This window comes from Equus caballus, chromosome 5 (assembly GCF_041296265.1).
Source record: "Equus caballus isolate H_3958 breed thoroughbred chromosome 5, TB-T2T, whole genome shotgun sequence".
Taxonomy (NCBI): domain Eukaryota; kingdom Metazoa; phylum Chordata; class Mammalia; order Perissodactyla; family Equidae; genus Equus; species Equus caballus.
In genome coordinates, this window is record NC_091688.1 from 95,545,473 (window position 1) to 95,569,084 (window position 23,612).

Sequence of the window (23,612 nt, forward strand, 5' to 3'; positions counted from 1 at the left end):
ATGCTCTGTGACAAAAGCTCCTACAGTCTAATACACCAGAAAAAAACCACAATACAATTATTTTCCTTTTCATTCTTGGAGATTTATAGTCTAAAAAGCCATAAAAAACGTTCTAAGAAATCCCAAAGTGAAGAGATCTCTTTCAACCAGTGGTTTCCAGTCATCATTAACAGGAAAACTCATATTGAACACACCTTTCACAGCCCTTAGAATTTGTGGTCCTTAGAACATAAATATTGAGAAAGTCCAGCCCTGCTATTTGGCAGGAAGAAAATTGAGGCCCCGAATGTCTTTGTGACCCTGAAATCTTACATCCCAATTCTGTGTATGTTTTACCTCACTCAGCGATTAGATCAGCATGTAGGCATGGCTCCTCTGCTATTTTAAGTTTCTTCAGATTTCCATTTTTATTTAATCATTTCAACAGGAGAACCATCATTATAGTGAGGATACATGGGTGAAACAGACAGATGGCTATATCCTAGTTTACTTAAGGCAAAGTAGTCACAATAAAAATCCAAGCAATATTCAAACTATTTGTTATCAAATAGTCCATTTATCCTGAAATAGTTAATGGCTGAAAATTATAGAAAATAAAAACAATCAACAAAGAGAAAACTCCAGGAGAGTCCTGAGGATCTGGAGAATCTATTTTTTAGATGATGACCATAGGCCATAATTACATTTCACCACCACGGCTTTATTGCATGGTATCATGGAGTTTAACAGAATTTTATATATTTCTTTCTGACCACTGCACGTTTTGCCATTTCAGTTCCTCCGAAGATATATGACATCTCAAGTGATATGACCATCAATGAAGGAACCAATGTCACCCTCACTTGTTTGGCCACTGGGAAACCAGAGCCTTCCATTTCTTGGCGGCACATCTCCCCATCAGGTAAAGCAGAAATACATCTGTGTTGTTTGTGCTGTTCAATATTCTCCTGTAACCTCATCTGTTCAGAACTGAAGACTCAACTTATGTTTGTACATCTTTTTCATGAGGTAGGCAGGATGCATATTGTTACACTTATTCTTTACGTCTAAAGGCATTGTGCTTCACAAAAGTTAAATGAACATTTTCTGTCAGAGCCCAGAATAGAACCTATGTCTCTTGATTCCTAGTCAAGGTTATTTTCACTTTAGTATCCTGGATAATCACAAATCAACAGACAAAAGGCTCCAGTGGAAATATCGCAAGAGAAATATCTTCATTTAAATGTGTAAGGCTGTTCTTCAATTGGCATTCACATGTTAATAGGCCAGCATGAGCTGCTAAGGTAATCAGGGAGAATGAAATTATACAAATTATGAGGTTGCTGGGTCTAATTTCAAAGTGCAGTTCAGAATCAAGGGTTTGGCAGTGAGAATTAAATTTTAACTGATGAAGGATCTAAAAACCCAAGAGTTCCAGTAACTTGTACAAGATCACATAGGTGAAATTAAGGAATATGACATGTTTATGGATTTCTGGTGCTTTTGCTACAGTGCACATCCTCCTAAAGAGATTAAGTCACCTTTAGGAAGTTGGGGATAATCATTATCAAAACAGATTTTCACAGGCACATTTTTAACAGAATCATCAATTTGTGTAAATTTTAAATATTTGAACTACATAGTTTTGGGTATACCATGGAAGTAAGAGAGGTGCTTTTAATGACTAGAACCCCCCCAACCACTTCAGATGAATTAAATTTGATGTGATTTGTTTTGTATTTTTGGTGGAAATGGCACCAAGAAGGCTAGAGGGATGAAATTGCTTTTAAAGAAATCAGAAGGCACATTTTATGTAGGCGTAGAAAGAGTACAACTGGAACATCTATTTTATCCGCTAATGCTTTCTTTCATATCCCTTATCCTTAAATGTCTTTCAGTTTCCTCATTTATGCAGTGAGTCTAATGAGACTTACTCACATTATATGCTTAGTATTACTATTAATGTGAGAAAAAATCAATATAACAGCAGTATACACTTATATAATATGCATTATGGCCCCTATAATATTTCTGAAGCATGAGGGTGCTCTTGACTGCCAGCACTTCACTCTCTGGAGCAGCTACGGAATCATAAAACTGGTGTGTGAGCACTGAATCCATGGAAGGCTCTGCATGGGGTGTAGGAGAGGCAAAGTGGACTAGGAGTTAGTACACACATGGTCCTCTCAACTTCCCTCTTCAGCAGCCCAGCCAATGCTCGTGCAAATCTCTTAGCCTCAGTCACCTTCAGCTAGTTTCCTACTTTCCGAAAATCGAATGATTGAAAAACCCCTGGCTATTGTGAGTCTCAAAAAAGTTAATAGACATAAATATGCTTTAATAAGTATAGGTGATATGCAAATATAAGCTGAGTCTTAATCATCTTTCCAGGGATTTAAATCTGATATGGCAATATAATTTTTGTAAGAATGAAGCACATAATCTCCATCTTCTTATAATTTAAGATTAATATTTTGGACTTACCTCTCCTGCTTTGCAATGCTTGTTATTATGCATATTCTTCTTTTTTAAGTGCTTGGGTACATTTCAGTTTAATTAAATAGCACGAATGTTGGTTAGTGAAGTTATTAGGATAAGGATAATGGATAACATCATGAAGCTGAAAGAAGACAGATTGAGTTTATAAGTTAAACTGTGCATAGATTTGTTTTTCTGATCCTACCATACAGAGCAAATGAATAAAATTAGCATAAATATTAACTATTATCCAGTGAATAGCTAGACATGGCTGATATTTTTATAAATGCTTCCAATAATTTCAAATTATAATTTGTTAATGATCTATATTCAAATGCACAGCACTGTGGAGTTTCTGCTTTGTGTCACATGTCTGGTAATTCTATTACCGTCCTTCAGCTTATATATTTATGCTTTTAAACATATGTTTAAAAGCAAAATTATAAACTTCATTGATCCGTCTATATTTTACCTAAGAAATATCAATATTGTGCATATTCTTCTCTTTTCTTTTGCTATATCAGGAAAGAAAATGTGTCTCAAAACAGCAATCATTGTGTGAACAATGTTTAATGTTACAAACAGATATAGATATACTTCCTGTCAGTATTAGAAGCAATGGCTAGTTTTTGTACATATGTGATTTGTTTAGAATTTTTTACCGGTACCTTTGGTAATCTTGCTGACTCATTCATGATCTATTCAAGTTTTAAACATCGATAAAAAATGGCTGGTCATAGGATGATAGCTCCACAGAGCTTCTCCCTAATCTACAGAAAAATTAGGTTGAATTCAACCACATCGCAAACATCACCTGAGTCTGTTGGAGTTGACTTTCCACTTGTGTACTCAGTGTACTTTCCCTGAAAACATCTTTCTTGAGAAATTTCTGGGTATATGAGTTTCCTTAAAGTTCACTCGTACTAATGATTTCTTTCTGTATTTTTCATTCTGTATTTGGGAATTATTTTCAAACTGATGTTAAAAACTGTTACAGGAATAATACAAAGAACATCCCATATCCTTTACTCAGTTTCATTCATCATTTTTCATGTTAGTTTCAACATTTGCTGTGTATAGAGCATATAAAAATATATATATATATGTTTTTTTCACTGAATCATTTGAGGACAACTTGCATACATCATGCCCTTTTCTCCCTAGTTATTTCAGTGGACATTTCTAAAGAAAAAGGACATTCTCTTATATAAGCACAGTGCAGTTTTCAACTTTTGTACATTTAACATTATATCATACTTTTATCACATTACTGTACATATTCCAATTGTGTGAACTGGTCTGATAGTGTTTTTTTTAGAATTCTTTTCCCTCTAGTAGAGAAGCCAAGCATTGTATTTGGTTGTCATATCACTTTAGTCCTCTTTAGTCTGGAGACTAATTCCGTAGTCTTCCTTTGTCATTATTGAACATTGACATTTTTCAACAATGAACATACCTCTTTTTTTAAAGTAGAGTATTTTTTCATTAGGGGTTTAACTCATGTTTTCTTAGAATTAGATTCCAGTGATGCCCATGTGGGACTAAACAAGTGAAGTTGTAGCTTTCCCAGGAAATGATACCCAGAGGCACAGGGTATCCATCTGTCCCTCATTTGATGTTAATTTTAATTACCCAATCCAGTTATCTGATTTCTGCCTTGTATAGTTCATTTTCCTTCCTTATGCACCAATAAGCAGTAGGAAGAGATTTCAAGACCGTAATATGCAAATACCTGCTACTCAAACTTACCCTTAGATTTGGCATGATCACTGATACTATTGTGAACCAATCTTTACTCTGATTACAAAATGCTGATTTTTCTATCTTCAGCAATCCTTCTCCTTTTACCAGTTAGCACTTGGCATTCTACCATAAACAAGAACTTCACTTTCCCCTATTTGTTATTTATTTATTTGTTTGTTTATCTGTATATTTATTATGGCAGAAAGACTCATGGGTTTCCAACTTTTTATAATTGTTTATAATTCATTACTGTCTTTAATTATTTTGATGCTCACATTGTTCCTGATTTGGTGAGTGGGGGTTACTTCATTCTGACTCCTGTGTTCTTATGATATGCCCCTACCATTTTTTTTTTTTTAGCACTTTCATACTTTCTGGCCTGACAAAATATGCAAGACTTATCTTGTGTCATTCCTGTCCCATCTCTGGAGTCAACCATTTTACTTTACTTCAAATGATTAGATGTTGTACACTTGGAGTTAAAACCATTACTGGCTTAAAATATATAACTCTGTTGATCTGCCTTATAGTAAAATTGTCAGAGACTCAGAGATCTAGGGTGCTTCCTATGATATTTTCTCAAGCACTGCACCTTAAATAACTTCAGTGCAAGGGATGGATCATATTTCGTTTGGTTTTGTCTAACAAGCCTAGAACAGGGCCTGGAGCCTGGTGCGTCTACAAATGGGGCTTATAGAATTAATAGTAAAATATATTTATATCAAGGAAAATATAAAGAGGCAATTGTTTTATCACTAGAGATTTAAATAGGTTTATACATCTTAATTTACAGGAGATCTTACTGCTTTAACTAGACTGGTTCCTTATCTACTTAGAAAATTTTCAAGATTTTCTCAAAGTTCCTGATATAAGGTGTATGATTCCCTTCTTTCCTACCAGTAATTTCTTAGGCATCAGACTGTGCCAGTATAGCACAGTGATCAAGATCGTGAACTTTGATGTCAGTCAGAACTGGGTTTGAGACCCAGCTCTTTCTCGTACAAACTATAAGATCTTAGACAAAATTAACTCCTTTAAACTTCAAATACAAATGGCAATAATAATTGTACCCAATTCACAGAACTGCTATAAGGATTAAACGGAATAGTATAGAGCATTGATCAGAGTTCATTACTTGTGGTAAATACTCTATATTATTAGTCATTAATTTACTACTGAAATTGTGTTTGAATTTTTGACCGAGTAAAATCTTCAACCCTGTTTCTGAAGTTGAAGGGTTTATTTCCAGCTCTTGAATGCAGTTCACATAGCTGCTCTCAAATAAGGATCTCACAAAGCTAAAACTCGCTTAAAACTTCTAGAGAACATTAAGTTTACGCAAGGCATCTGATTTTGAATATAAAGATGAAATTCTTAATCACACATCATTGTATTGATAAATCTAGATCCAGTCAGAAAAAAAACACAGGAAAAGTTAAAAGGTAAATTTTAAAACGATAGATTACAGATAACAAATATGGAGACATTTTGAACACTTCTGTCAAATTTCCACTTATTATTCATTGCTGTTTATCTGAAGCTCTGTTGCCTAGTTCATTCCTATTCTTTGATATCTGGAATCTCCGGGGAATTCTACTCTGCTGGTGTTTATTAGCTGACAGATTTTTTTTTGACTCTGAAGCTAAAATATGAGCATAAACACAAGGTTGTATGTCTCAGATTCTTTTTTGGTCTAATTTCCATATGCTTAGTGCCTTTTGACAGGGTATTCTCACCCCAATTATCCATAGGAGTCAAGACCATATTGCCTAACACAAGATAAAGACTGTTCAGTTAAGTAGCCTTTGTCCTGTTATGTTCTTGGATTGCCTCCATCCCTTCCCATTTGTCAGGTCCTCATTCCATTAAATGTCTTCTTTCTCCCTACATCTTTAATCTCTTCCTCTCTGTTGAATCCATCCAGCCCACATTTAGACAGTCTCAGGTCGCTCTTTTCTGAAATCAGTCCCTTGGCGCTGATCACTTTTGTTTAATCAACAACATTGAGCACTTATAACGGAGACCACAAGCAAGTGGCCTGAGATATAGGAATAGAACCAGAAAGCCAGATTTCAAGAAACCAAAAGATGAAAAATTTTCCTGGAGCAGTGAGTGGTGGACAATGTCAATCAGGTCAGATAAGTTAAGACCCGAATAATTACCTTTGGGTTAGGTAGTTTGGTGATCACTGTGGCAGTTCAGCGGCATAATGGACCAGAAACCCAATTGTGGAGGATTAAAGAGCAAATAAGAAGTAAAGAACTTACATGTGGAGGCAAAATGCAACTTCCAGTTAGTCATGGTGGACATTTGGTTTCTCTACTTTTATATGTGTTATTTCTTCTATTGAGTATCCTTTGTCCCTTTATACGATTGGGAAACTCCTACTCATCCTTCAACTTTTTATGAAGCTATTGCTGAGCATCCTAGGAAAAATTGGGTGCTTCTTCTTCCACAGTCGCATAGTATCTTCTTTCATGCTACGATGGTAAAGTTAGGTAGTTGTAATAGAAACCATATGGCCCACAAAACCAAAACTATATACTATCTGATCTTTGCAGAAAAAGTTTGCTGACCGCTACATTAGATATTTTAAAAGTGATTTGAGTTCTAAATTTTATTTCCCAGTTTTAAGACATACAGATGTAGCACATTAAAGTTAATTTTTTTTTTTTTTTTACAGATTGGCACCTGAGCTAACAACTTGCCAATCTTTTGTTTTTCCCTCCCCAAATCCCCCCCAGTAGGCAGTTGTATACTTTTAGTTGAGGGTCCTTCTCATTGTGGCATGTGGGACACTGCCTCAACATGGCCTGATGAGCAGTGCCATGTCCGCGCCCAGGATCCGAACCAGCAAAACCCTGGGCCGCCAAAGCGGAGTGCGCGAACTTAACCACTCGGCCACGGGGCGAGCCCTGACATTAAAGTTTTTATAATCTTTCAAGAGAATTAAATACAGTCTTAAGACAGAAAATGATAATTACTAATTATCATAAAAAATAGAAGGCTGTAAAAAATGAAAATTAGTATCTAAAAACCATGTACACTGCTGAGTACTGTTTAAAATAATTCTGAGAAGAGTTCAAGTCATCACAGGAACAAACTAGAAAGTAGGAACAAACTACTAGAAACTTTCTGTTAGTGCTCTTGATTTCATTGTCATTCCCCTTTTGTGAAACAAAGTCTTCTTTGAAATGTTTGAGTGCTGGGCCAACACATGGGGTGATGTGATGAAGAGGCTCTGTGTGTACTTCTTGCAAGCTGGCAGCCTGTCGCCCAAACACTATAAATCTTTAAGTCTTTTTTCAGGTTCGTAATCCTGACACTGTGCTTTGCTTCTTAATGCCAGGAAGAAAAATTCAGTAAAACCAGCAATTTATGCTGATGACGCTTCAACAATAACAGATTTTCAGATTACAAACTATGGTTCTAGTTCCACTGTAGAGCTGTATTCTATGTGGAGCTTTTATGAATTTCCATAAGGGCTTTACATAATGGATAATTATATAAAGAATGAATCTACATAATGATGGCAAGTTAAACTTCTACCATAAGATTGCACACCAATAATTTATAGATGTAGTTAAAATTGCCTTTTTGTTCTCAGTGTTTTCCTTATAATTTTAACTTTCATTTGTCTGTTTCTGAAGTCTCTCTACTTCTATCCAGTTGGTGGTGGAGTATGCAGAATTGTGTCTATTCCGAACTCTTAATGCCTATTATTTGAAAATAAAAAACAAGACAGTTTTCACTATTTTAAGGCACATATAAGGCTAAGCAGTGGGCCTGATGATATGATGAATCAATATAAAAAATAATTCACTATTCTCAGAGGAAAGTCCTTACCCATATAGAACAGAAAACAGGAATCCATCAAGCATTTCAAAGCATTTCATATAAGATTGCTTTTTTATTTTTTTTCCCCCTATGGAACTTCATTTTCCCAGAGAACTGGGCATTAGAAAAAAAAAAAAAAACACACACACACAACACTCTAGGTTATGTCTCCCCTTAGTGGACTGAATTTGGGGATAACGGTTGGCATTATACTGTTTATACTTTAGGAATTAGATTTTTCTAGAGCCTTTTGCCTGAGCAATTTCAATGTCACAATACGTGTATTAGGGAAAGGTATTACATAAATGGTTATGTCTAAACAAGTTAGGGGCTTATTTAAAGGTTAGCATCTTAGAAAATGCAGCTTTTACTTTGGTTGTAAATTCCATGCTAATTCAAGCTGAAATGGGACTCCGTTAGTAAAATTTGTATTCATAATATTGAAATGGATCCTATAAGGATCCAGAAAGAGCACCAGTAGGTACTGTGAAAGTTTAAATGAGCCCAATAATGCTTACATTAAGTATTATTTATTGGGCATTTAGTATGTCCCAGGCACTGTTCTAACATGTGTTAGGTGAGCGTATGTTAACTACTTTACATGTGAAGTATTATGACTTCTTGTACCACATTCCTGAAGAAAAGACCATACTTTTCATGTGAACCCAGGCTGTACTGATTATTTGAACCCTGGCAGTCAATGAGGATACAATTTTCCTGTAAACGTAAGATCATATCCATCAAGGCTACATTTTTGCAGAAACAAGGCCTACTAGAATTTTAGTGCTGTTCCTAGATTATTACTAATATATATAAGTAAGAAAAAGAAAATATGTTAATAATGATTTCTTTTGAAATGAAGACTCAAAGTGTTCTTGACAGTTATAGACAAGAGCATATGGTTGGCTTGCGCTAAATTATTTTTAGAGAAGTTATGACCTCTAGTATAAAAGAACACTATATCTATTTTTCCTTACTCAAAATGAGTATATTGTTACTGAATTTTAATTATACTCCAGCTTGTTTTAAAGTTATACTTTTCTTGATTAACTTGACTATAATTAGGAATAATCATCACTAATGAAAAATTGGAATGATTTTGATGCTCTTGGATTACAGATCAGTAAAACTATGGTAAATACTTTTAATTTCTCTCACTTTTTGTGTGCTGTTTCTTTAAGATCCATGATTCAGGCAAATATAGCTACATAGTAAGTACTCAATAAATATTTGTTAAATGACACAATATTTTAGAATACTATAAAGTCTTTACGTGATTAACAAATTTATATTAACTGATTAGTGTTTTAAAAATTAATATGCCTAATCATAATTACTTTCATTTATAACCTTTGTAAATAGATCATTCCCCAAAGAGAAAAGCTAATAACATTTTTATATGTAGTTATCAAACTCCTATTAACCAAGGCAATATAGCATAGTGCTTAAAAGGACATGGGCAGTACTGGTACCACTTGGTTTCAAATTCATACTCTGCCATTCACCACATGCGTTAACTTGGGCAAATTTCTTAAGCTCTCTGTGCCTCAGTTTCTTCATATGCAAAATGAGCTGATAATAGTAATTTCACAAGGCTGCAGTATGAAGGAGATATTACAAGTTAAAAGTTTAAAGAATACCCAGGCAAAACTGAGTTCCAGATTCTTAGCTGTTATTATTAAAATTGTTCTTATGGTTTATCTTTACATGAAAGTTGCTTGAAGGCAGATAATAAAAGATGGTGATGATAAGTACCTTGTTCTTATGTGGTAAAAAATCAGATAAATGCAATGTAGTGATTACATCACTAAACTAGTGAGATATTATTTCGTATTTAGTCGTTTCTACATAGAAAACAGAAGAGGGATTGTTTAGTGATTATTTATGGATTGTTACTACCAGAAAGACTCCTAGAAACAAAAGTTTGAATTATTTATTGGGATTCTAGTAAATGGTGGATGATGAGGGGAAGACAAAAAGCAATGTTTTGGAGGAGGGACACATTTGTTTTCTTTAGTTCCCTTCTGTGCTGTAGGAAAAAAAAGTCTGTAAAAATAAGGAACAAAAGAAAAGAGTCTTCACATAGCTACATATTCCTGAGGGGCTGCCCTCTCTGAGATTTCTGTGTGATTCCCAACCTGAGCAGCGCCAGGTAAGGGGTACAAAGGATACTGTGACCAGGAGACCATGAATAATGGTGCCCTGTTTTTCTCTTTATTATGGCTATTATTATCATCATCTATAAATTCTCTAATCCTAGTTTACTGTGCAACTCAATTTCAGCCTGTTAAAGATTCCAAAAATTTTATGGATATCTTCTGTCAGAAGGCAGTACTGACACCCTCTATGAAAACATTACAAAGGGGATTCTGTCTTCAGAGAAGAGGATCAACACTCATGAAAGTTCTCCTAGTATAATGCATAAGGAAAATGTCTTATGAAATGTCAAGAAACTAATTTTTCCAGGCTGACAAAAGAGGCAAAATGCAACATTTACTGCATGTAAACTTTGTATGTAAACTTTGCTTGAGAGATTGAAACTTAAAAAAACTACATTTATTGTGTATTTTTTGTCTAGCTAAGGTTATGTTTAATTGTAATCTTCAGAAGTTTATAGAGTATATTCTTGCATAAATTTACAAATTAATAATAAGCCATATTAAAGTCTTGAAAACTTGTCTTCAGAGTGTACAGATTATGGAGTTCATTAAAATAGCTTTTTTTATTTAGGAGTTTTTTTTCACCGTCCTTGTTAGCCAGATTTTTTTTAATGTTTCCTTTTGCATTAGGTTTGAATTTGATCCAGTAGCAGCTGCATTGTTTCTGGCCAGTGCTGAAGCTCTGAAGATGTATTATACTCATGCATCATCATAGCATTGTCATTCTGACGATATATTAGTGTAATACATCTTCAGAGCCCTCAAATGAGAAGCTGTCTGGAAGGAATGGGGCGAGGAGCAAATTCAATTCAATTACAGGACAAAAGAACCAGCTGAAGAGAAGGAGAGCACTCTCAGAGCAAGACTCTCGGTGGAGTTGATTACCACCGGGGATTTCATGGGAGTGTATTCCATTTTTCCTTTTGTGACATGACAAGGAATAATTATGGATTTTCAACACACATCTGTAAAGATAAAATGGCTTCTCAACCCTGTGTTTGAATTAGTAGAGGCCTGATGGTTTTTGGGGAGGCATTTAATTGATTTTTGGAAAAAGCATATAAGCATTGCTATTCATTTAATATATAAACCTAAAGTTTACAGTTAGCTTGCAGATTGGTTTATTAAAATGTGATAAGTGTAAAGGAATGTTTATCTTTCAAATAAAGTCTTAGTTGGCAAGCTTTAAATTTCACACGTAAGTAAAGACAGACAGTAGCAGACTGAAAATGATCAGCAGGCAACAAATGGGAAACTAACAACTCTTTCAGGCCATCTCCTGATCATTTCCACTAGATTGGACTGTCTGGAGTGATCAATAAATCTTATTGCTAGGGTAAATTTTTCTTGGATGTCTCTCATGTGTTAAAAAAGCAGGAAGAATCTTAATTTCATCATAGTAGAAATGCATTTTAAAGCATTTGGGTTTAAAGCATTCAATCTGTCTTACATGTTTGCAAAAATAGTTTGCTTAAGTAAAAACTCCCTAACTCATTAGGTAATGGTTATATTGTGAATATTTCTTTTATATCTATTTCCTTCAAAAATCATCTATCAAACACTTTTGTGTCAAATGGTTTGCTAAACATTGAGTATACAGATGTAAGAGGAAAAAATACAACTACTACCTTCAAGGAGTTTACAGTCTTGTTGGGAGAGGTGTGGGTGAAGAGGGAAACAATGACACAAAGACTATGAATACAGCAATAGGGCATCTCTGAGAGGTTACCTTCTAGAATGAGCCTTGGAGTCGAAGGAAGTGAGGCTGCTGTGTGAAGCAGTGCTGTCCCTTCTAAGTGGAGAGCACAGCACTTGTAAATGCTCGAAGGCAGGAAAGAAGATGGTGTGTTCTAAAGCTGAAGTCAGTGGGCCTGGAACAAGCTGAGAAAAGAGCAAGAGTGGCTTAAGGTGAGGTTGGAGAAGATTAGCTAAGGGTGGTCAAATCAATTTGGGATTGTAGGCCATGGTGAGAGTAGACATTTTTTTCCTTAATGCAAAAGGAAGCCTTGGGGAGTCTTTGAACACAGGGGCGACATAATTTAATTTTAACATATAGAAGTTTGTGGTGCTATGTAAAGAATGAATAGCAGGAAGCCTGAAGCAAAAGCAGGGAAGCAGTTTAGGAAACCACTGTAGTAGATGAGGTGAGAGATGATGTTGACTTCAACAAGGGTGATGGCAGTGGGTATGAAGAGAAGTGAGTGAATCCCATATTACACAGGTAAAACCAAAGACTGAGAGATGGGAGATGGGGAATTCCTCGTAGCTTTCTGGCTTCATTAATTTGGAGGATTGGCATGTCATTAACTGAGATGAGGCAACCCAGGAGAGAAGTATATTTTGAAGAAAAGTCAAGATTTCTACTTTGGCCATGTTAAGTTATGAGGAATATTAGACATCCAAATGGAAAAATGTCGGTGAATAACTGGATATAGGAGGCTTGATCTCAAGGAAGAGGCCAGGACAAGAAATAAGACTTAGAGTCATGAGTTTAAGTCTGTCCTAAAAAGGCAAAACAGACAGACAGAAGAAGTTTCCATGACCACTGGCTGAAGATTTGGAAGACAAGAGAGAAAAAGAGACTTAGAAAGAGTTGCTAGTGTGACAGATGAAGACTTAGGAGAGGAGAGCTCAGAGCGGTTGTTTAACGAGAAAGAGATCTAATGAATTGAAATGCAGTAAGAGGTAGAATAAGATACATACAGAAAAGTACCTATTGGGTTTGGTAATATGGAAGTCATTTTTGACCTTGATAAAAGCCATTTCAGTGACTGCGGGAGCCGAAGCCAGACTGGGTGGGTTAAATAGGGAATGCAAGTCGGGAGTGGTGAACAAGTGGAGAAAACTTGTCTCTTTCAAGAAATTTTGTGGTGACAGGAGAAAAGAAATGGGATGTTTGCTGGACCATTGTGTCAGTTTCAAGAGAGGGATGCTTCTTTAAGAGAAGGAGAATAATATAACAAACCCAATGTACTATCACCTAGCTTCAACAATTATCAATCCATGGCTAATTTTGTTTGTCTATGCTGCCTCCTCCAACTCAAAGGAGGAATTTTTTTTAATTTCACAAATATGTTTATGTTAAAAGGACCAGGAGCAACAGTAATTTCAGAACATTTAAACTCCAATCAATCATAAAACAAAACAGAACTAGTAGCAATTGTAAAAATGATCTCCTCTTCTTTTTTAGGTTTTGTTCTTAAACTCACGATGTAGAGGCTTCTGTTTGGCCAATACAGAGTGCATAAGGAGCTGAAAACTCTCAGCAGTACACTATGTGCTGCTCACAGCTCCCTTTCCTCAGCTCTGTCATTGTAACATTCCTGTCACTTATGAGGAACGCAGAGTTCCTCAGTTCCAGCTTTTTCAGGAAAGCTTCCGTTCTCCTCTTTTTGATAACATACTCTGTCTCTTAGTTCTGTTCCATTGCTTAGCCCTGAAATTCTGTGTGCTTTATGCCCAATTCATCACCCCAGGCATCTGCTGCCCTGACTGGCACCAGCCTGGAAATGTCACCTGGCAATTTATTACTCAGAGGAATCACCATCCTTTTCCTTTCCTTGTGGTCTGTAACAGGAGGCGCCGTCTTCAAAAAAGTCAGCCTTTCTCTTTCCAGGTGTTCTCTTGCTCTGCAGCCATCACGTATTGCCAGCTGCTCCTAGCACCATTCTGAAATATTACAAAGCATATGTTGGATCCACAGAGTTAAATCAGGAGGAGGGAAGAAAGCGATTTGATGTAGTTTCCAGATAGTCTGGGAAAAAAATGCTTCTATCTACACACTTGTTGAATCTGATTTCTACTATGTATGCTAGCTCACTCTGAATAAGAAAAATAATCAAATACAACTTGAGCCTATAATCCAAAAAAGAAACTTTTTTATATGGTATGCTTGATGCATTTGTGAGATTCTTAAATTTGTGTTGGATCTCTCAAATGTTGCTTCTGTGCTACGCTGAGTTCATGCACACTCTAAGACTGTAACCAAAAAGGGTTAAGGTGGAATTAAAATTCTGACTTAGGTGTTTGGTAATGGAATTGGATCTCCACCTTTGCTTGGCTTCAGTATGTAAATTTAGCCTCTCTTGGATTTCTTCCTACAGATGGGGGGGTAATCAGATGTAAGGGGGTTGAATAGGATATGATTTCTCCAAACCCCACTTAAGCAAAGAGGGACACATGTTGAGCTTGTTAAGGCCTTGACATAATCATCTTTAATCATGATGTCTAGACTAAACATCAAACATGCTTAGATTAAGATATGCAATTCAGATTGTCTTTCAACATCAGTTTTCTTATACACTACCTTTCAATTTCATTATTTTTAAATTATTATTTCATTTATATTTCTAAGACATTCACAAATTTGAAATCTACCCATGAAAGGTGATATGGACATACTAAATATTTAGCTTCAACCCATCCTCAGAATACAAAGAAGGATGTGTGTATAGGTAGATAGATAGATAGATAGATAGATAGATAGATAGATAGATAGATGGATAGATAGATAGATAGATAGATAGATATTCACTAGAAAGTCAGAGGAGAAATCTTGTATTTGTATCAGTGATTTCGTGTCGTCAATGATGGAAAGGGCAGCATGTAGCTCTGTCATTGCTAATAGAGGTGTGTATTATCATTCTAGAAGTAATCAGACATGAGCAAAAGACTTCTGAGATTTAGCAAGCCCACTGACCATGACGCACTTTTGAGGATTTGTGTGGGAGTAGACAGCACCATCTTTTATCTCTACTTGGGTATAACATGCACAAGAGCTGAATCGGCTTTTGTCCTGATCTTCCTTGTGCTTGCATTATGGTAGGTACCTAAAAATATTTTTGAATGAGTATCTTCCTCATGACTTTGGGTAATGATTTGATCTCTTCTTCCATTACTGCTGGCAACAATAATGATATCAACAATATCTTTTCGTGAGCACTTATTACCTGCCAGGCAATTTATATTTATTTTCTTAATTAAATCTCAAAAAAGTCCCTATATTTTTGGTGGTGGTGTTTGCATTTTTGATCTAAAGAACTAGGATTCAGCATTTATTAATTTTTGCAAGGACTTGTACGTTTTAGTCAGAATTCACATTCAATTTTGATAGGACCCCAAAGCCCAAGCTAGTAATCAGCACTAAAAGGAGGATATAGGATGTGAAGTACTAGCTAATTCAGGTGCTAGTAGTAGAATGAGAATTTCTGGCTTATGGTCTTACTATTATGGAATGATGTTCATCTGAAAATGGCCAAGATTTGCTGCAACAATTTTCAACAATTAGAGCTATTGTAAAATAAAATAGAGACCCTATTAGGTAGCAAACTCTCTATTACTGGAATAGTAATAAAGACTGCATAATATCTTATCAGGAAGGCTCCCTAAGTGAACTCTGCACTTATGAAAGTGAGAGAGAATGCACCAATGATGGATATCATAGTATTTTATTTATAGACCAGTGTGTTAGAGTTCTCCAGAGAAACAAAACCAATAGGAAACATATATATATATATGTATATATATAAATTATATGTATAATCAACTGTCCATTTTTACATAGCACTGTATTTTATTCTAAATGTAGGTCCTGTTTTTTTTTCATATTAACATATCTTTTTTATGAAATGAAACTGAGACCAAGTGGCAGAATTTGGTTTAATATACTATATATCACATATACATTAAATTATAAAATTTTGATTAATGTGTATATGGATACATCTTTAATGAAACAATGATAATACCAAATGGCAAAATTTTATCTAGTGTGTATATATATGATATGTAGTATATATACATCATATATATACATTAAAATTATAAAATTTTGTTCAGTGTATATATGTATGTATTATATATGTATATGTTATGTATATTATGTATGTAATATGTATATCATGTGCATATATATGTACATGTATATTCTGTATATATGTATATAAGTATGTATATATTATATATGTATATATTATACATATACGCATACACTTTAAACAAAATTTTACCACTGGCATCACCATTATTTCATTAAAAAATACATTAATGCTAATGCATTACATTAAAATAATGCATAATGCATATACATTAAAATTACAAATTTTTAGTGTATATATGTGTATATTATATATATTATGTATATATTATGTATATTATGTGTGTATATTATGTATATATTATCTATGTATAATATGTATATTATGTATATATATGTGCATACATATGTGTATATATGTATGTATAGATTATATATGTATATATTATATATATACATATACACATGCACATTAAACAAAATTTTGCCATTGGTATCACCATTATTTCATTAAGAAAAGATACAGTAATGCAAAAAACGAAGATAGGACATACATTTTGAATAGAAGACAGTCCTAAGTAAAGATAGATAGTTGATTATCTTAACATTAAATAGCTTTCTTTGTCTGTGTGCCTATCATCTAGTCAGTAAAACCAAAAGTGTGTATTTCCTGTAGATGAGGAGTGAATGGACTGCAAGCTGTGGGACAAGTTCCTTCTGTCGCCTGTTTTCATAAGTTGTATTGGAACCCAGCCACACGCATTTACTTACGTGTTGTCTATGGGTGCTTTCGTGCTGCAGCAGCAGGGTTAAGCAGCTGCAACAGAGAACCTTTGGTCTGTACATTTGAACATATTTACTCTCTGGCCCTTTACAGAAAAAGTTTCCTGACTCCTGCTGTAGCTCATCAAAGGGTCCCCTCTCCTGCTTTTAGTACATGCCTCCCTCTCAGTATTACACTGAATATGGACTGCACCTGCATCTTTAGAAGACCACTATTTCATTTCGTGGTTAGTAATTCCTAAGTATTACATAATTCCAATAGAGGACTTTTTTCTCCATTTTTTCTTCAACTAATTCTTCAAATGTATCCATTTTGTCTTTATTTTGCCAAGTTTCAGTTAACCAATGAACTAGATGACCACTAAATTGCCTTCAAATTCTTAGAGTTTAAAATTTCACATTCTGCTGTTGACATTTTCACACGACTTCCTTCGTATCTATGCCAAGAATTCTTTTTATTACAGAATTCGGAAGGGATACATCCTTGACTGCATTGTTCTGTTGATAGAGAAAATGTGTCTCTCAACTTCTCTCCAGGAAGAATGCTGTTCTGAGCCAATTTATGTGGCCACTGTTGAGCGAGGGAGGTTTTCTTTCTTGGAAAAGGAGCTGGGAGCTGGCACAATTGCCCAGGAGGCCTGTGGGCCGTCATTGAGTGACAGCCATAGAAGCAGCTGTAGGCTGAATCGCTCCCGCATGGTAAGATAAAAGTCACTGTTTGATCAACATCCAATGGGTAGAGGAAGCACAGAAACAAACAGTGGGGGAAAAAAGTTGTCAAGTAAAATCAATAAGGGCTCTGTCTGGGATTTGGGAAGTCAAACAACGGGAAGATGTGTGATTTAATAGGATTGATCTTCAGAGACATCCTCAGCAGAGCCTCTTAGGCCCTTAACGGGGATTCGTTGTGTTAAATGTTGATCATTCTCTCTGTTCCAGGAGTCAAATACATTTCTTGATATGTTCAAATTATACTGCAATCTAAACTGTAATAAGCACCATCTCTACACTTTAGAGGTGACATAAGTGAATTGTGTAAGTAAATTTGAAATGGCAGATTAAAATAACAGATCTTGGGATGCTCATTACTGACCTTAGCTAAGGGTTCATCTCTTACTGAAGAGGAGATAAAACCTGAAATGGCTGAATCTCTTGATCACATTGGACATTAGTCTGTGTTGGAGGATGCAGGCTAAACGAGAAAACAAAACCAACAAAACAAAAGATGACAGATCTACACCAAACATTTTACTATATTCTCATTGGATAGAATATATTTTTTAAAGCAAAATAGCATGGTTAATGAAAAGAGAAAAAGTCATTAGTTTAATTAAGCCTGCCTCCTTACTATGGAATCTTGGGCAAGCCCCTTGACTTCTTATGAATGCAACTTTCTCATCCCTAAAATGAAGATATAAGAGAATTTCTAAGGTATTTCCTGCTCCAAAGTCCTTTAATTCTGTGAATCTAGTTAGAAGCAAAGTGCCATAGATGGGGTGTACAACATTCTGTCTCGTTACATTGTCCTAAAGTGCACCTACATGAAATTCACCTACATGTGCACACACATACAGAGTCATGATCTGACTATTTAAAAAAAAACTTTGAGGGACAATCAAACCAAAGCTTCTTAACAAAATATGAAAGACAAAACAATTAAGTAATAGACATATTGCCTAGGAAAAGAAAAGCAGCTCAGTAAAAAACTGAACTGAGCTTATTAACACACAGGGCAAAAAGATAACTAAATGGCTTATGGAAAGCAGAGCATTTCTTCAGAAGAGATTGATTTCTTTGTGAGCTTTGAGAGGAGTTTTTATATCTGTAGTATCTATAAATATGGGACACTAAGCAGTCAATAGGACTCTGATGACTATTTCTATATTAATCCTTGGTGACCATTAAAGGCAAGCAACTCTTTGGGAAGGAGAAAGCGCTTTAGTCCAAGTGTGTTACTTTACAGTGGTTAACTTAATAAAGAGATACAGCATTGAAATGCTGGAGGGGAAAATGGTCAACCCAACCAGTTGTCTGTCTAAGTTTTGACCGGAAACTTAAAAGTGAGGTTGGAGCTACCTGATCAGAGTCTATGAAATGGAACTAGAGCTGAGGCAGAAAGTTTCTTCCCAAGAAGAGACAGAGTTAACTCAGCAGGATGGAGAGGTCAACCCAGTCCAGTGACAGGAAATAAGAATTCAAATTTGAGGCCCCAGGTAGCAGTCAAAGGTAGAGTGTCAGAGACAAGAGATTGAAAATATGAATAGCCATCCTTTCCTTAGTATTTACATCGTGGCAGATGCTATGCTAAGTGCTTTAGGTATGCTACATTGTATATTCTTGTAACCAAGAAGATGTGCTATTATTATCATGTCTATTTTACTCACAAAGAAACTGAGGTTTAGATAGGTTAAATGAAAAATACTAAATTGAGACACTGTTGCTACATAGCCTGCCTGTCTAAATTACGAGTATTTTACACTGAGATAATACTGCATTTAATGTTTTGTTCAAGATAAAATTAGCCAAATGGTGATTCAGTGAATAATTGTGCTATCTCAATAAAGCAGTGAGGGAGAAGTTTCCTTAATTAAATATCCCCCTCCAGATCGCATCAGAATGTTTTATTTCAGATGCTATTATTATAAATAAGTTTTTTGTTACTTTCAGATCATATAAGTGCCCTATTTTGATAGCATATAGTGAAAGCATCCTTCTTATTTTAAATTAACAAACTCTCGTTAGTTTCCAGAAGGACAATACTATTATGACCTTGTCATTATATTTATGGTGAGCCCTTTTACTAGTTTGCCTCCGTTATGCTTGTGCAATCTTTTGATTCTCTTTTCTTCACATAATTTTCTTTGATCAGTCTCTAAATGTTTTTTTCACCTCTTGTGTGAATCATAAGAAGCATATTAGAGTCCTTTATAGAACTCAGTCCCTCCATGTATCAGAGCTTCAGAGACACTCTCCATTTTTCATACCGAAGTTAAATTGTATTTGTTTCCTTTGTTTTAAATTATGCCATCATGTAAGAACCAAATAGTGCCTGGGTATTTTTGTCTGAAAATGATAATAATAAAATTTTATGAAGGCAGAAAATGCATTTCATTGGGATTAGGCAACTAAAAACTAATAAACCAACTCAAATAAATAAACATGCAAAATCAAAGGGCATAGCTTTTGAACTTTTCATCTATTTTCTTCAGGTTACAGTTATCATAAGTCATTGACAGGGTCTCAATATATCATCATAGTTCTTTTATCTGGAGACTGACATTTGTTTAAAACATACCAAAAGATAGCCGTCTATCTTTTAATTAAAAGAACGAGAGTGAAGATATGTACATTTCCTCAATGAGTTAATGCTGGCCTACTTGTATTTTTCATGAGGAATGAGCCTTACATTTACCCATAGGGAACTACATTGTAAACCAACATAATCAGTTATCAAGAAACTTGTAACACTGACATTGGAGAAAAGGACTCTCCTTAAAAGGCTAATTATTCACCGTCATGTGTTCTGTGACGTGAGGTAGGGAAAATGGAACGAGCACTGGACTGGGAGTCACAAGAATTGTTTTGCCTCAGCCCTCTGCTATTGTGCCTGTGCCGTTGAGCAAGATGTTTAACCTCTTTGGAATTTCATCTTTTTGTATCAGAGCGGGGAAAGTTACATTCGTCCAACTGGATTATTTTGATGAAAAGATGAAATAATCAACATGAGAACATTTCCAAAATCAGAAGTCTTGGATGAACATAAGTAAGATATTGGCAGACCTGCTGTGTCCTATAAAATTAGATTCTCAAGGAACTGAATGCTAGGAAGTAGTTTTAATTTCTCCCAACTCTATTTTTCCCCTCAAACTTTGTAATCTAGGTTTCTCTAATAAAACTTAAATGTAAAAATCCAGAATGATGGGTGGGTATGGGTAGGATAGAATTAAAGGTAATATTGTAAAAATAAAAAAATCAACCCATCCCACATCTTCTGTTAAATGGTTTCTATTATTATATAAAATGATGGAAGAAATTTTCCCCAGGCCACTGTTTTTACTCAGAAGTGACAGTAAATGATTTGACCATTTATTTTTTATGTTTTAATATTGATTCTATGCACTATGCTGAGCTGGATTTAATGGAAGAAGGTTGACTGACTGATCTGCCTATCTAAGATATCTGATCCCTTCTGGTAAATATCTAGAGAGGATATACTTCACCTTTTTTTTTTTTAATGAGATTTATATGCCCAACTTCAGAATAGCTCGCGTCAAGTGTGTCTATTTGTCACTAAGTCAATTGCTCTTTTATGTGATAAAAAGCTGATGCATTTTACTACTCACTAGAGGAAATAGTCTTAAGGAAGATAGCCTCCCCACTACACTCAATTTAATTGTCATTTGAAAGCCAGCAATGCAATGGAATCATTTACACGAGCTATATCCTTTATTTTCGGAAGAGGGTTGGAAACTTCAGTGACCCATAGAATCAGATAAGCTTTTCACGTAATTGAGACAACCAATATTCCATTTTTAATGGCTAAGACTCAGGCAGACTGAAAATCCTTTTAGAGAAGGAATCTACCATGCAATTCAAAAAGGAATGGAACTGCAGAAAACATCCAGGAAGTTGGTTCTGGAGAATTTAGAAACGTTTAAATATATAAGTATATGTAAACATGTATTTCAGGTACGGTGATGTTGTGTGCGTACTGTGACAGAAGCGGCGGAACAGAGATCATACACTGAGGAAAACTGACTTAACTGTGAACGTGGAAGTTAACTTCCACAGAGTTAAAAGGAAAAGCTTTTTCTCCTGTGGTAGTCACTTCAGGATTTAGATAATGAGCAGTTGAAGATAACTGATACTTCTTTGCAAAAAAAGAAGAATTATAGCATATTTAACAGCTTTCAGGTCTAACCAGAGAATCTGAGAGAAGAGTACTTCAGATCTACTGAAACAGCCTGTCCAAGTGTGTGAGCCTCTGTCAGAAATCCCACTACTTCCTCCGGGTAACCTTTAACTCTTTGCTCTTGCAGTCCTAAATGGGGTTAGTCACTTTATGTCTTTATTAACTAAATATTTACATAGATCCTGCCTCAAGGTACTAGGCTAAATTATGGGCAAAAATGTGACAAACAGCAGATTATGTGCAGGCAGCAGTGTGCTTGCTGTGTTTCCATTTCCCTTCCTTCAAATTTCAACCTCTGTAAACCAAGGTAATATTATTTTAACTGAACTCTTGTCTTTCCTCATAGACATCATTTTCTCTTTATTACAAGTTTTGAGTCCTAGAAGCTAGCCTTCTTGTTCATTTTTTGACCCTTTTATTCAGCTTAAATTTTTTCATATCGTCCCATCCCTAGCTTCTTCATTAATTCTCTCCTCCATCCCTACCTTGTCTCTAAAATCATTCAACCCTTGAAATTAAGGACCCTGTATCTTCTTTATAATTGGGGTTTGAATAGATCACAATATCTTGCAAGTAATCTGTCAGCAATATTTACTTTCAAATGGCTGGAGTGGGGCTCACAGATCAATTAGAAAACCAAAATATCTTGAAAGTAGTTTTATTTCTTTCTAAAGCTGCTCTTGATATTAAGTTTTTAATGGAATACGTTGGCCCTATAAAATGTCTTCCTAGAATTCTAAATAAATCTATTTCTTACTCTTAGGAAGTAATTTAGACTTTTTTTCTGGCAAATTGCTGGTACATACTTTCTTTTTTTAAGAAGCTAATTTCACATGCATTATCTAATTGAATATTCTCTTGATTATTTAAAGTTTGGAATATTTAAAATTTAATTCACATTTACTTCAATTCCATTTTGACTGTTTTTAATTTTATTATTTAATTTTGAGATCTCCAGTGTACAGCATGAAGATAATACCGTTCTTCAGTGGCCCGCACACTATCCTGGGTCCACACACAGCTGCTTTTCTTTTACTTTTGTTTTTCATCCTTTCCTTCTCCTGCCTTGCCCCACCCACTCTAATGTGTTTACTGTAGATTCACAAATGTGAATGTATTTTTATAATGCGTATAGAATTATTTGAGGGGTTTAAATTTATATAAATGCCAGGACTTAAAGGTTTCCGTTCCCCAATGTCTTTGCCAAAACTTAGTGTTATACAACTTTGCGATTTTTGTCAATGTTATAGGTACAAGGTGGTATCTCATTTTTTAAAAATTTGAATTTGTCTGGTTACCCGTGAATTTAAGCACCTATTCATACATAGTATTAATTATTCAGATTTCCCATTTTGAAAATTTTCTTTTAATACATTGACTATGTCTCTGCTTTTAATTTTAGTCATTTTAATTGATGATTTAATGATATTCTTTGTTTATTATCATTAATTTCTTGTTTGTCTTAGACATTTTAAATAATTTCTCCCAATCTGTTAATTTTGTTTAAACTTTCTTTTGTTGAAAATCTCTTGTTTGTCTTAAACATTTAAAATAATCCTCATAGTCTGTCCTTACAATTTTGCTTAAATTTTCTGTGGTTGAGCAAAAGTTCTTAATTTTGATGTGTCTGAACCATTAAATTCTTACTTTACCGCTTTTCTTTTTTTATTATTCTTAAATCACAATATCTTCTGCTAATTTTCTTCTATTACCTTCATATTTTTGTATGTCATATTTAAGTATTTAACTCATCAAGATCCTTGCATATAGCATGAGGTGAGGAATCCAAGGATAATTTTCTCCATATGGTGACCCAGCTTTCCCGATATCATATAACAAACAAGCTATTCTTTCTCTACTCATCTCTGAGGTGCTATCTTCTTCCAAGTGAATGGTTCTCTTCCTT

The 23,612-nt window shown here is 34.9% G+C and overlaps 1 protein-coding gene across 2 annotated transcripts in view; it reads left to right on the forward strand.

Annotated features, from left to right (window-relative positions):
- NEGR1 (neuronal growth regulator 1) overlaps positions 1–23,612 on the forward strand; it is an 817,593-nt gene that overhangs the window by 475,418 nt on the left and 318,563 nt on the right. For both annotated transcript variants that reach the window (XM_070266222.1, NM_001145864.2), the window contains 1 exon segment: positions 776–901. In XM_070266222.1, coding sequence (XP_070122323.1) covers positions 776–901 — 126 coding nt within the window.